Consider the following 14,492-nt stretch of genomic DNA (forward strand, 5'->3'; position numbering starts at 1 on the left):
GGTCTGGACCCTTCTTCAGAAAAGGGTCCAGACCCGAAACATCAGCTTTCCTGCTCCTCTGATGCTGCTTGGCCTGCTGTGTTCATCCAGCTCTACATCTTGTTATCTCAGATTCTCCAGCATCAGCAGTTCCTACTATCTCTGAATCAATTTTAACACCTCTCTCTCATATTCTATGATACCCACTTGGCAGACCTCATTGCAATCACTACAGTGTGGTCTCACTAAGGCCCTGTGTAATTGCAACAACACATCCCTGTTCCTGTACTCAAATTCTATCACTATGAAGCCTAACATACAAATTGCCTTCTTCACCGCCTACTGCACCTGCATGATTACCTTCAGTAACTAATGCACAAGGACACCAAGATCTTGTTGTGTCACTCCCTTCCCCAATCTATCACCATTCAGATAATAAACTGCACACCTGTTTTTTCCTACTCAAGTAGCTAACCTCACATTTATCTACATTTTCTGCATCTGCCATCTGTTTGCCCACTTATTTAACTTCAAGATATGACAAGTAGCTTCTTCATCTCCAAGTTTGCAGATGACACAAAGATGTAACAACTGCATAGCTAATGTTAATTTTTTGTTTGATCTTGTGTCAGATTGGAGAAAATGCAGCAGGTGCTTTTACAAACCTTTCCGCACAAAAGTAACAATTTTGGATTAGATTTGTACTACAAATAGGATGATAACTCCTTAAGTGCGTCCATAATATAACAGGAGAAAGAACCGAAGTTATTTATAATGAATGAAGTCTATCCTAACTTGATTACAATTACTCATTTTTACGTTTGGAAGATTGTTAAATATATACTTCAGAAAACAAAAGTGATTTGAAATGTTACAGACGGTCAATTGCTAGAATGTCTGAAAGGTGACTGATTAGAAAATGTTAAAGTCAAGTAAAGACTTCTGTTAAGGGGATCAGTTCTTTGGATCACATTCATTATTGCTGTGGCATACACGATTAGTTTACAGAAAAATTACGTTTTGGGTAGATGCTAGATAATGAGAGCAAAGACTTGCCTTGAAAATTGGTGCTAATCATGATGTTACAGAGAGTCCCTGGCCTGAGCACGTATAGCATTCTGCCATTCTTTAACTGTTTGTGTACGATGGTCAGCATGGGCTCTAGAGGTAGTGATAATGTCCCTACCTCTGAGCTAGGAGACCCATGTTCAAGTTGATTAAAAGACATTTCTAATGGTCAGCATACTTATTATGAACTCCTTGAGGGCCATTCAAACTCAAAAGTTAAAGCTACATTCTTGCTTTATGAAACCTATGGAAATACCAAATATGACTAAGAAAGCAACTGTCAATCTGTATGGAAGTAATTCAATTACAAAAATTCATTAGGATGTCTTGTGGTGTAATGGTTGCCTCTGAGTCAGAAGCTCTGGTTTCAAATTCGACTGCAGGGCATGATGGCAATGGAAAGTGATTTAAAATGCAGCCAAGCTAGTCGAATATCAGTTTGCAATTGATGAAGAAATTGTTGGTCAGCTATGTCATGGAAAGAAAACTGGAGCCTTTAGCAACATAGTTCTGGAATGGGCTCCAGTTGGCTGAACAGCCGACCTGCCAATAGCAAGGTGTACAATTGGTTTGCTGGCTGGGATGAATTCAGGACCAGCCTCCTTGCCCTTCCTGAGATGGAGATCCTTTATTCATTCACGGGATGAGGGTGTCGCTGACTAGGCAACATTTATTGCCCATCCCTAATTGCCTGGAAGGCAGTTAAGAGTCAACCACAATCCTGTGGATCAAATCTGCTTACAGTCAGGGAATTCAACAATGTTCATATTAGAGATCACACAGGAACACCTACTGTAATCTTCTAGACAAATCCAATGATGTGATTCTTTAAAGCAACATAATATCAGATAGCCCAATTTAAGCTTAAGAGTATTCCAGGGAAACCCCTGTAAATAAGAAAAAAATACAGTTCTTCTCCACTTGATTCATAATAATCTTGAACTGTAATTTGGAGGATATGTGCATCATATTTCTAAATACTTTGAAACAATACTTAACATATCAATCCAAAATCAGAAGAACATTTGGGAAGTGGATATCAAAAAGAAAAGAGAAGGCATCAAAAATTACATTAATAATATAATTATAACTACTATCTCATGCCCCTTTTAAATCCTATCTATTATCTGGAGAAATTTAAAAAATAATTGGTAGAATGATTTTGGAACACTGCTATATTTTGCACAGCCCTGATATATAATATACCTTGGCTGTGCCAATGTTGTTCAAGTTGAAGTTTTGGAGGCGGGATGTGAAACAGCAAAAAATAAATTAAAATCAAATGTTATCAGGCTGCTCTCACGTGGCTGGCACAACTCAGAAAGATGACCACCTACCAAGCCATTATCAAAAAGGGGAATAAATTTTAGGTAACAGTGAAGAGCACAATTTTCCTCATCTGTTGATGTAAAGGAAAAACATTCTATGCAAAATTAAAGCAAGAGATAATGTAAGCTATCGTACAGTTTTAATGACAATATACGATCATAAATGCCAAAATTGTTCTGCTCTGCTTATTAGCTTGTGTTGCTTTCTGAAATATTTGGATTAAAAAGAATTTTTAATATTTCAACCAACCATTGGGAGGAAACTGGCATATTTCAATTTAGATTTCTCGTTATCTTATTTCTATGATCGATGTTGCTAGGCTGCAAATTGTGCTCCTTGCTGATTTCCTCTTTTCCCCAAAAATAAGCGCACATGCACCCTACTCCCCCATTTGACTTTTCTTTTTAAAATCACTGGTTATGTTTCTTTTCTCTTTGGATTTTCAAGCACCTGCCTTCACAACTATGAATGCTACCCTTCAGCTTTCTCTGCAAAGCCCTGCTACTCTTCAGCTTTCTCTGCAAAGCCCTGTGTAGATTCAAATTAATCTTTCCCGCCTCTCAGCTGTAGGACTAAAACTGCCAAATTTGCAAAATGGGTGGCAATCAAATTTGTACTCCACTCATCCATTCATTGTGACTTTGATTCTTTTTTCTGACCATTGTTGCTTCTTGTCGTTCAAAATAGTTTCCATCATATTATCTGATGTAACACAGAATGAAACTACAATAGTCAAGAGTTTGCATCCATCCAATTAAAATGGCATTCATGTGCAACTTTGAGTGATGCCTCCATGATAATCTAGGCATAATGCCAAATGAATTTGTCTTCATCTACCTGGTAATGTTCCTGGTAATGAAGGGGAAATGAAGGGTAGTTAATGACTTAGCGGTATTGTTGCCAGACTATTAATCCAGAGACCGAGGTAATATCCTCAGAAACCAGATGGTTAAATTTGAATGCAGCAAAAATCTGGAATTAAGAGTTTCATAGTGAGCATGAAACCATGGTCAATTTTCATCAAAACCCATCTGGTCCTTTAGAGAAGGAAACTACTGTCCTTCCCTGGTCTGACCTACATGTGACACCAGACACACAGCAATGTTGTTGACTCAATGGCCTTTTGAAATGGTCTAGTTGTATCAGGTGTTAAAAAGGAAATAAAAGGATAAAACTAGACAGACCACCTGATATCAACTGAGGAAAAAGGAACAGCAAATGGACTGCAGCAGTTCAAGAAAGCAGTTCAAACCTTTTCAAGTGCAATGAAAAATGGGCAATAAATACTGACACAGCCAGTGATGTCTACATCCTAAAAATTAATAAAAATAAATTGAAAAGTAACCAATTTATCGGTGCATTTAAAATAATGTGGTGCTAATACTGATGTGAACTGATTCACACATCTTTTTCGGTCTTCTGAACTGAGTACACCAAACATCTGCATATCTACCGATCTCCATCCATTGAATTTCCTTCACTCCTTAATATCCAAGGCTTGAGAAGTAATTTTCTCTTAGCTTCTTTCTGAAAATTACAATGAATTCTTGAGTTTGTAAGGGCATTTTGATAGCACCTCCAGAAAGGAAGCCCGAAGTAACTGACAGGTGTGCAAATTGACCTCAAATTGCACTTTTTCAGCACAGCAGTAATGGCCCTACCTCTAAGCCACAAGGCTCATGTTCAAGTCCTACCTTCTCCAAAATTGAGCAATAACATCCCTGAACAGGTCGATTAGAAAATTTCTAACTGAAGTGACAATAGATGGTTGATGTTTGTGGTGCTCTGGGTTGGTGAGTGACCTCTTAAAAGATCTAACCAAACTTATGTTAATTAGAGATAGTAGGAACTGCAGATGCTGTTGATGCAGATGACCGAGACAACAAGGTGCAGGGCTGGATGAACACAGCAGGCCAAGCAGCACCATAGGAGCAGAAAAGCTGACGTTTCGGGCCTAGACCCTGTTTTCTCTTTGCTTTCCATTTTGCAGTGTGGTGATGCCAACAATGCTAAATAAATTCAATAACACAAAAGTTTTGACATGAATACCACACAAAAACAAAATAAATCATTGTTTTTTTTGCCCATGTTACTCATTTTGCTAAGTAGTACACAAAGGGGCAGCACAGTGTCTCAGTGGTTAGCAGTACTGCCTCACGCACCAGGGACCTGGGTTAAATTCCAGCCTTGGGCAACTGTCTGTATGTAGTTTGCACATTCTCCCTGTGTCTGTACGGGTTTCCTCCCACAGTCCAAAGATGTGCAGGTTAGGTGAATTGGCCATGCTAAATTGCCCACAGGGATGTGTGGATTGGGTGGGTTATAGGGGGATGAGTCTGGGCAGGGTGCCCTGAGGTTTGGTTTGGATTTGTTGGGCCAAAGGGCCTGTTTCCACACTGTAGGGATTCTAAATTCCGACAGAATACAGTTTTATGTACATCAACAAATGAATTCTGGAAGATTATAAGCTGCTGCTCATTTTTTAGTGTTGTTTCACATATGTGAATTTTTTTTTTGATGTTCACACATGCATTGTATTAGTCCAATGGGCAGTGAAATAACCAGGCCTGCCTACAGACTAAGCCACTTAAGTGAAAATGTTCTCATGTTATCTGCTTCCTGTCAGCAGTTAATACAAGTACATATTATCTGCAGCAGTCGTCCATGTAATATCCTAAAAATTTCTATGTATGAACTCTGAAGCAAGAAATATAAAAAAAGACTACACATTAGTCAAAAAGATAAAAAGAACAAAAAATTATGCGTTATTTTGTGATTGAAATTAATTTTGTAGCAAAGAACAAATATAAACAAAATCTTGCTGCAGAAAATAGCGGCAATTTTATTGCAATGCCTGTGATGAGATACTTTTTTCAAAGTCCACCGTAATGGCAGGCCATTATGCCCTTTTCACAGATGTCAAACATTTTCCTGATTTGACCAGTAAAATAGGCAACTTCACATTTTATCACAATTTCTCTGTGTTGTTATATGTGTTTGCTGTGGACGCTAATGGACTATTTTAGTATAATTCCATTGTCAACTCTAAGGCCATACCCCTGTGATTTATTTCTGTGTTATTTAACAAGCTCCATAGAATACTCTCCTATCATTTGTTTGAACAGATCAACAGCATATGCCACCTACCGTGTTTACATGCTGTTTAGCTTACTTACAGGCAATAGAGACTGTTGTTCAATTTCAGGGGACAGATGAATGGTAACTAAATGAACCCTCTGACTTGATTTGGTTTAACATTCTCTTTATTTAGTACAACACACAAAGAAGTTAATACAACTTCAGGATGTTTGATATTTTTATATCTCATCATTGTTGACCACAGTTTTACACTTAACATTTTCCCACCATTAATAGCTCCATGTAAAGTTAATTTCAACTCCACTGTTCAAAGACACATTTGGAAAGATTCATTTAAAGGATTTTGGAACTCAAAGCAAAACACAAGAAAGTGTCAGAATAGAGTGTGCAATCTTAGAATGGCTGACTTTAGTGAAACTTCACTGAATGTGATGTTGTGGCTGCAAAGAGCTGCAAGGACATACTGTTTCCCATTGACGGGCAGTAGAAATCAGCTGGTGAAACCAGCAAGATGTGGCTGAAGGTTGCAGAGATGGTAAGCAATAGCAGTGTGGCACCACATGCCTGGATTCAATGTTGGAAATGATTTAATGACCAAATCATGTCAGGAAAGGTGCGTATAATAGGACATTTAAATTAATTCCGATGTGTGATTTACACCGACGCCGTATCCTATATTCTCAAGCTAGCACCAGCACATCACATCTCAACATACTCAGTGGATATAGCCAATGTCTTTTGTTCATACACTCCTTCACATCCCCAATCTGTCTGTCCATCACTGACACTTGCACATTATACATTGTCATGCCCCGTCCCCACAATATCGTTCTCATAATATGACCTCTATCCTTTATTCTTACTCAAAATGTCTCTCCTTTCCCACCATGCAGGAGAAGAGCACAGAACACCTCAATTAGGTAGAGAATTATAAATGACTTTCAATCATCTTACCCTGACAACAGCAGAGGTGGCAACACTAAACATGACCAGAATTTCACTGCTCTTCATCATCGGAGATAGATGCCTCCCAGTCACCAGGTATTGGAATTAAATATTGGATTGCCACATGTCATGTGACACTCAGTCATAATGACTTGATGTTAGAAGAGATTGAAATATTCTCATGAGGATTATGATTACTGAGAATGTTCTCACCTTGACAATTCCAATTCATGCCCTCAATGTCCGACAGGTCCTTCAAGCACCCAATAGGTGGAGGTTTGGAAGGACATTAATGGTGACCCTTCAGAGCAGGTCACTCTCTTCAAGGATGCGTTGTCACAGGACAAAAGTACCATCTAATGTTCCTCATGTAGTGCACAGGAGACTTAAATGCACAGGTATTTTAAAGTAGCTTGGCCCAGCATCTGTAGTAACTCAAGGGTGTCAACTTGTCTCCAGCTGGGTGGGAATGTATAGGTTGCTTTGCAGCCATTCGGCTAGAGGGAATTTTGTACAGGACCAGACACCAGCTCTCAAATACTCACTTCTCAGTGGAGTAAAGAAGATTGATGGTTTTTATCTGGTGATACACACTTAACTGATCGATAATCGATGGTGGAGGCAGAGGCTACTGTGGAGAGTTCACACTGGGGTGCCACGTTGGATTGCAAGCTGCATTCAGCTGGATGCAGATGTTGAATCTTGGGGCATATTGGCGAAGCGGATGTTTCTGGAACAGCACCAAAGAAAGAACAACGTGCTGGAAGAATATTTCATATGCACACACAGCAAGCTTGGAGCAGACCAACCAGAGCTTGAGTGGCATCATTTCTCAGGCTTTCTGATGATTTCCTTAATCATGGGAAGAGGGGCCACCTGCATGGAGCATCGAGCTTCACAGTTAGTACCTAATATGCGGCCTCAAGTCCGGATGGTTGATTCTGCCACTTACAGATTCCAAAGCCCGGAAGACAAAGCAGTCAAGTTGGGATCAAGGCAGCCCAGGTTTATGAAGTTACAGTGTGCACCATATCAAAATGTGAGGCAGGAGGCAGGGCAATGATTAATAGCTGCACTTAGATCTGCAGCAATAGCATTAAAACAAAAAAGTTCCCTTTTTATTTCTGAGCCAAATAAGTATTGACTAATTGATAAATTCTGAAGAAGGGACCCGACCCGAATCGTCAACTTTCCTGCTCCTCTGATGCTGCCTGGCCTGCTGTGCTCCTCCAGCTCCACAATGTGTTATCTCTGACTCCAGCATCAGCAGTTCCTACTATCTCTCAATATTGATAGTTTCCCCACTTTCTCATGTTGCCAAGTTTTATTTGCTTTCTGTCAAGTGACCTCGGAAGTAATGAAACAAGAAATGATGTTGAGGAGGTTGGAAAGGGGGTGATTGTTTGCAGAACTACTCTGCGTTGAGGGAAAGTTGGGGTTGGCAGTTGTGGGAGAGGTGAGGTATTGGGAGGGGGGGTGGCTCTCACAGATGTGAATCTTGAAACAATGAGGGCATCCCAGGAACTAATGACTATCAGTGCTGCTTCCTTGTCTTTACCAGATTCCACTTCCTCCTTCCCAGACTGTCTAAAGAGGTTCTGTGGTTTGTTCCTTCAAGCAACACAACTGTACAATGTTGCACAAAGAGCAGTACACCATGGCCATTCTGGAGACTCTGACGAGTACATATTGAAGGCAATCTGTAAATCTATTCGGGCCCCTTCAGTGCATCGTCAGCTTACTGATCATTCGTTCAATGACGCCGACATGGCTAACCTTGCAATATCCTGGATTTGAATGGGTGCTTTCCTCGCAGGAATTAGAAAATCAGAGACTGGCTGCAACATAGACGGAATTCATTCAGCTCAACGCATCCATGCTAGATTTCTGTAAGACCAATTCAGCCACTCTCAATTCCCCACCTTTTCTCCAAAGGCCAGCACTTTTCCACTCTTCTGGTACTTATCCAACTCTCTTTTGAAAGCCATGATTGTATTATCTTCTACCACACGCTCAGTGAGTGATTCATAACCACTCACTGTGTTCCTAAGTTCAATCTAATGTCATGTTGCTCTTTTTGGCAACTACCTTAAATTGATGTCCTTTGGCTCTTGATCATTCTGCCAATAAGAACAGTTTCTCTCCATCTATATTGTTCAGACCCCTCATAATTGTAAACTGCTGCACCAAATCTCCTTTTAGTCTTCTCTTTTCAAAGAACAGCCCCAGTTTCTCCAATCTACCTGCATGATTGAAGTCCCTCTTCCCTGAAACTATTTTTGTCAATCATTTCTGCACTCTTTCTAAAGCCTCCATGTCCTTTTTAATGTAGAATGCCCCATTTGAGACTGATTCAAATGTTTATATTGATCCATCCTAACTTCCTTGCTTTTGTGCTCTATGCTCTGAATTCTGTACACCTTTTGTCCAATTTCTCCACCTGCCCTGCAATCATCAGCAATTTGTGCATGTACACTCTCAAATCTGTCTATTTTTGAAGGTTCGTTAGATTTGTAGCTTTAGTTACATTGCCTGTCTTGTTGTTCCCACCAAAATCTATTGTTTCAGACTTCTCTGCATTAAATTACATCTGTTACTTATTTACAGTTTATTGTATTTCATGATATCATACTTAAAGCTTTTTCAAGGTCCAATTCATCTGAGGTTTTCATGCAAACTACAGACTAACAGCAGCTTCAGTCCAATACAAACCATGCTATTTTTGATTTTGTAAAAGCAAAAATAAAGTTCAAATTACAAGTAAAAGTAAAAATTTTACACTAGTGTAATAAGTAGGGCACGTTGTGCCTAGTTCAGCCAGGCAACTCAAGAGAGAAAAAAAATCCATGGAGTGTCCTTGAATTGTGTCCCTTGATAAAGGAAGGATCAGTGCAGTTTCTACGTTAATTCCCCAATGATGCTGCTTTGTGATCAGCCAACATTTGATATAATTTCAGCGAACTGAGTAGCAATAATTTATTTATATTTCCTCACATCAGAGTTTGCTTAAGAACACATGCCAGATCTCTGTCTGAGAATCAAGCCCTCACCTGATGATTCAAACAGTTATCCCAATCACAACGGACAATTATGATCCATTTAACATCATCTTTAACACTGCACTGGTGCAAGTTGAATGATACAATGTTATCACCAAGTAGAACTTGGCAGCTTTGTGCAAGGAAAGAGAGGTATCTGGAAAGATAATCTTGAACTGAGTGACTAGGGATTCATTGGCGGACCCATTCCTTTAAGTTGTTGTAAGGAAACATGATCAATTAAAAATAAATCACCTGGATCCATTCAAATCTATCTTAAAATTTTAAAGATGCTTTGTTAACGAAAGGCACTGGACAAACAGCAACAAAGACCAATAAGTTTGAATGAGTCTTGTAGCCTGGTGAACTTTCAGAGAGAGATCCTATAACCTCTCAGTGGTCCCAGTTTCAGTGAGATAAGACAGGTGCATTTTTTTTAACCCAGAGAGAATTTGACCCGCCAGAACAATAACTAATCTAGAGTTCATTTTCTTTCCTCACAATTCCTGTCAGCAAATTACATCGGCTGAAAATCTATCAAAAGACATTTTCCCTACCCAGGAATAGTTTTGAAAGAGGATTTTCTTGGAATGTACCTCATTACCTGAACCAAAGAGAATTCACCCGACCAGAAGTCACCCAAATGTCAGGAACTTGTACATGCAGAATGACTTTGGAATCAGAACAGCATTTGGGTCATTCTGTGATTTAGCATTTATTCTTGAGTGATTTATAACTTGGCCAAAGTACCTCAAAAGTTAACATCTACAAAGTGTTCAGTTTTTGCTTCTCAGGTGTGTGTGTGTTTGTGTATGCGTATGTGTGTGTACATATGTGTTCATGCGCACGCATATGTGAAATATGAATCAGTTACTTTTTAAAATGCCTAGTACATTTGTATATTCCAGTCTGGCAATTAATCTTGCACCTTTGTTTAAGTTGGCTTCTGACAATAAACCTTGATCTTGAACTTCACACTGTCTGAGACCAAACAACTGACCATATCACCAACCTGGTTCAATTTTAAATTTGTTGTGGCCAATGGATGAATGGGATTAGAAAGGGAACAGTGCACCCCTCTAATCTCGGTCATAATAAAGTTAAGATTTTACTTTCTAAAGATACTTGGAGGACAATTTTAAATTTTTGATTCTAGAAACAAAAAAGTGATCTGATTGTCATCCATCATAAAACTTTCCCCACTTTGCAAGAGCAGCAAACCTCCTCACGTACAGTTGAGCAACTATACATGGAACGGTTTCAGTCATCATCATTCAAGAGCCAACAGCCCAGCTGTTGACCAACTTAGCTTTCAAAGATCTGTTTGCAGTCCAACAGTGTAACCAGGCCAGTAATGTCTAGTTCCAAAGAGAGTGCCTTCACAAACCACATTTTTGCTCCTCTGTTGATCACACATTTACATCATTTCATATGGAATTCCATTTCAATCCAATTCTCCTGAAGCTTGTAATGATGTTTTATGCTGAGTATACCAACTGATATTTAATTGTGAAAAAAAAAGGACTTTTAGAAGGCATAAAGGGAAGGCAATCCTTTGCCATGCTTAGTTTTAGGATCTGGTGATCACAGTAATTATCTCATGAAATACTTTCTGTTTCTAATCAATAACTTAGATGGGGTTGACTGAGCTGCATAGACCAGATCATAAATACAAGTCCAATACTGGCAGGATATGGTTGTGTTTATTACAATTTCTCAACTGGAAACTGTCTTCGTGTATTTAACACATGAAATGCAGTTGTTCACTGGTGTCCCTCAACACCACATTTTCCTTCAAAGGCTTGGAATTCATAAAATGGCCTTACTTCAATTAAAGGTCTGGAGCGTAATTTGCATTCTTATGCACGTAAAATTAACACTGCTTCGGTTGTCAACCGATACACAGCTGAAATTGTCTTTGAAAGAATAAACATATTTTCTTATGATATAATTTGATACCACCAGGAAGATGACATGAAGTAAGTTGAATGAAACAGGAGCCATTCCCTGCCTATGTATGGTGATGAAGAGGATCATTGATATAATGGGAATGCAGTTACTCCCAACACAAGCAACATCCACTGAAATGAAACGAGTACATTCAGAGGTACCAACCAAAGCAACCTTACTCCCTGTACATCCATTGATGCATCACACAATTTACATGCAAATAAGAATAACCTTTTGTTATTCATAAGTTTAAAAAAGTGATTTTTTTAATGCAGGCACAATATCGATCAAGCATCTTCAAACACATTGAATCAATAAATATTAGCCTCTGAGTCACAAATATATGAAGCAATAATTATAAGATGTTAATCACATTACTGATTCTGTGTGATGGAAATATAAGTCTTATATTTCTTACAGTTAATAACTTTTTCCTGAATATGGGAAATTGAATATGAGACTGAACTTGTAAAAATTAGGACTTTTACCGTCTTCCTCAATGGTCACACCAAAGATGTGAAAACAGTCCCTACTATTTCAAGATTCCTGACATATACAGCATTCGTGATTTTTACCACCGCAGGCAGCGCAATACATAAAACAAAATAGTAATATTTTATTCAGATAGCCTTTGAACAGAAGGGTGCCTCTCTGTCGAGATGACTATACGCCAAGAAGAACTGCATTAATAAAAATCACCAGCACTAAAGTACAGGGATAGCTAAGGCTACAACATTGCCAGCAATGTATACCAACAGATCTGATGATAGTCGTCTCCTGGAGATGGGTTTTCTGATAACAAAAATGTCTTAATGCTTTAACTTTATTAATCTATCAAAACAGGAAAAAGTGACCTGTCTTTCCCCTAAAAAAGACTGATCCCCTCATATCTAAGAATATACTGTACAAACAATAATTACACATTGATAACAGTCTGAGACAACGAGCTGAGTATATGATACAATTAAACCTACACAGAAGGAATACACAGCAAGTCTAAAAATAAAACGAACAAACATATGAATGCACCACAACACACTCTTTTTTTCCCTGATAACCAGCTATTCTTTCAGCCTGCTCCCAATTCCATCACACAACACATGGAAGTGACATTGAACAACTAGCCCTGGATGGTACGGCTTCTAACTCCGCCCCTACCCACCCCCTTCACAGTCAGTTTAGAAAATCCCAGCTTGCCAGCACCCCACCTCCCCACCGCCCACCCTCAACCACCAAGGCAGTTACAAATAAACCGGGAGCCAACACCTTGGACAGTGTCCAAGAATATGAGGAGAGTGTAAATGAATGACCACGGTAAGACTCCAGGGCTGTGCACATGCCTGGATTCTGGAAAACTGACGAACAGCGTTCTTAACAATCATGGGCTGGGACCTCCCCCCAAAAAACTGACATCGCCAACAGCTGAAAGATCAAGTGGGCAAAATCCGATTCACCAGCCTTCCTAGGGAAGCGCCTGGTAATTGGAGGTCAGCTCCCCCAGCTGATAAAGCAATCACACACAGGTCGATTTCCTGGGGAGATCACTGAAGGTACATCAGGACCCGGTAAACTGGGCTCCCTTCAATACTGGAAAATGACTTTATCGAGGCAAAACACTATGAGCAATTCAACTCCTGAGCAACAAACCGAGAGAAATACAATATCTGTACAGAGAGAACATTTGAGGCTCCGGAATACGTTGAGGAGACTCATTAATTGGGAAATAAACAATGATAATATTGACAATGCAACATTTAGCAAGGGGAAATATCAATTTAATGCGGGCAGTGAGAATTGTGTCCAACTTTTTTAAAAATGAATGTTATAACAAACAAGAGGTTAAGGGTTCAAAAAAAAATAGCAATCTCCATTTATTGAACAGGTTGAAACAGCAGTGTTTAGCCTACCTGAGCACGGCGTTTTCTCCCTGTCTCACGGTCACGTTGTCCATGGCTTTGGGGAAGTTGCTTTCGCTGCGGCCGACCGGCTCTCCTGCGGGCACAAGGAAAAGTAACCTGAGCGCCAGCAACATCAGCCACCTTGCCGGGCAGGAGCCCGAAAACTGCCGTGTGTCAGGGCCAAAGCCCCCCCTGGCCGGACACAGCGCCACACACAGCCGCATGACAAGTTCGAAACCCACTCGAGCCTCCGCCACACAAGCACACAAAAATATATGTATATGTATAGAGAGAGAGGGACAGAGAGAGATTGACGGTCCAGCAATCTGGTGCAGGCAAACACTCCCAAAGAAAAGATCAAATCCAAATTTCAAAAAAAAAGCTCCAAATCTCAGAGAGAGACAAAAAATAATTCTGTATCCAAACTGTCCAGAGTGGAAATGTGCCCGAGATAGTAGGAACTGACAGAGGGGAATAAAAAGTCGACGCTTCTCTTCAGCAAAGGCAATGCAATGTAAAAATGCAACTCTCAGTCCGAGTACTTCACCCCCCTCCCTCTCTGAAATAAAAAAAAAGATGATGTGCAAGCTTCTGTCACGGGGAGACAGAGAGAGAGAGAGAGATAACAACAAGAATCAGTTGAAAGCTAGTGCTTTCCAAGGCGGCTCGAGCTGGAGCTCTGTGAGAACAGTCCTTCCCCTCTTCAGCATCGTCACCATCCAGCATCCGCCTCCCCCCCACCCAGTGACCAACATCGCCGAGCAGCTGCGAACTCACCCTTTCCTCCGGCTCTCCTCATTTAACCCTTGCATTCATGTTCAAAACACCAAGGTAACCATATGGCTATGCATGACAACACGGATCTATCCTTTCACACGATTCAACACAGAACGGATCTGGATGAAAAGATGAATCTTGCATTTAACAATACTATCCCAGCGCTTTCGACCTCGGCTGATATGAACTGTCAATTCCAGCAGGGAAATTTAACCCATTGCTCAGCGCAGCAGCGTGTTCTCTTGTTTTGGACCCAGTTCAAATTGCCCCGTGGTTCGCTCGAGAGCATTTAACACTTGCACAGTCAGCAAGAGGATTGTGACCTCTTTTACTCCAGTCATTTGTACTGCAGCTGGGATCCTCACGTTGTTTGCTCTAATCAGCCAGCACTATGGACGGGAGCTAAAGT

General features: G+C 40.1%; 1 protein-coding gene across 3 annotated transcripts in view; it reads right to left on the reverse strand.

Moving 5' to 3' along the window:
• The window catches only part of LOC109934062 (opioid-binding protein/cell adhesion molecule homolog), a 920,827-nt gene extending 906,819 nt beyond the window's left edge, over window positions 1-14,008 (reverse strand). For all 3 annotated transcript variants that reach the window (XM_048615652.1, XM_048615651.1, XM_048615650.1), the window contains exon 1: window positions 13,316-14,008. In XM_048615652.1, the coding sequence (XP_048471609.1) occupies window positions 13,316-13,530 (215 nt within the window). In that variant the 5' untranslated portion in view covers window positions 13,531-14,008. The remainder of the gene's footprint in view (window positions 1-13,315) is intronic.
• Window positions 14,009-14,492: the final 484 nt, after the last annotated feature.

The sequence above is a fragment of the Rhincodon typus genome, chromosome 32, assembly GCF_021869965.1.
Source record: "Rhincodon typus isolate 14 chromosome 32, sRhiTyp1.1, whole genome shotgun sequence".
Lineage (NCBI taxonomy): Eukaryota > Metazoa > Chordata > Chondrichthyes > Orectolobiformes > Rhincodontidae > Rhincodon > Rhincodon typus.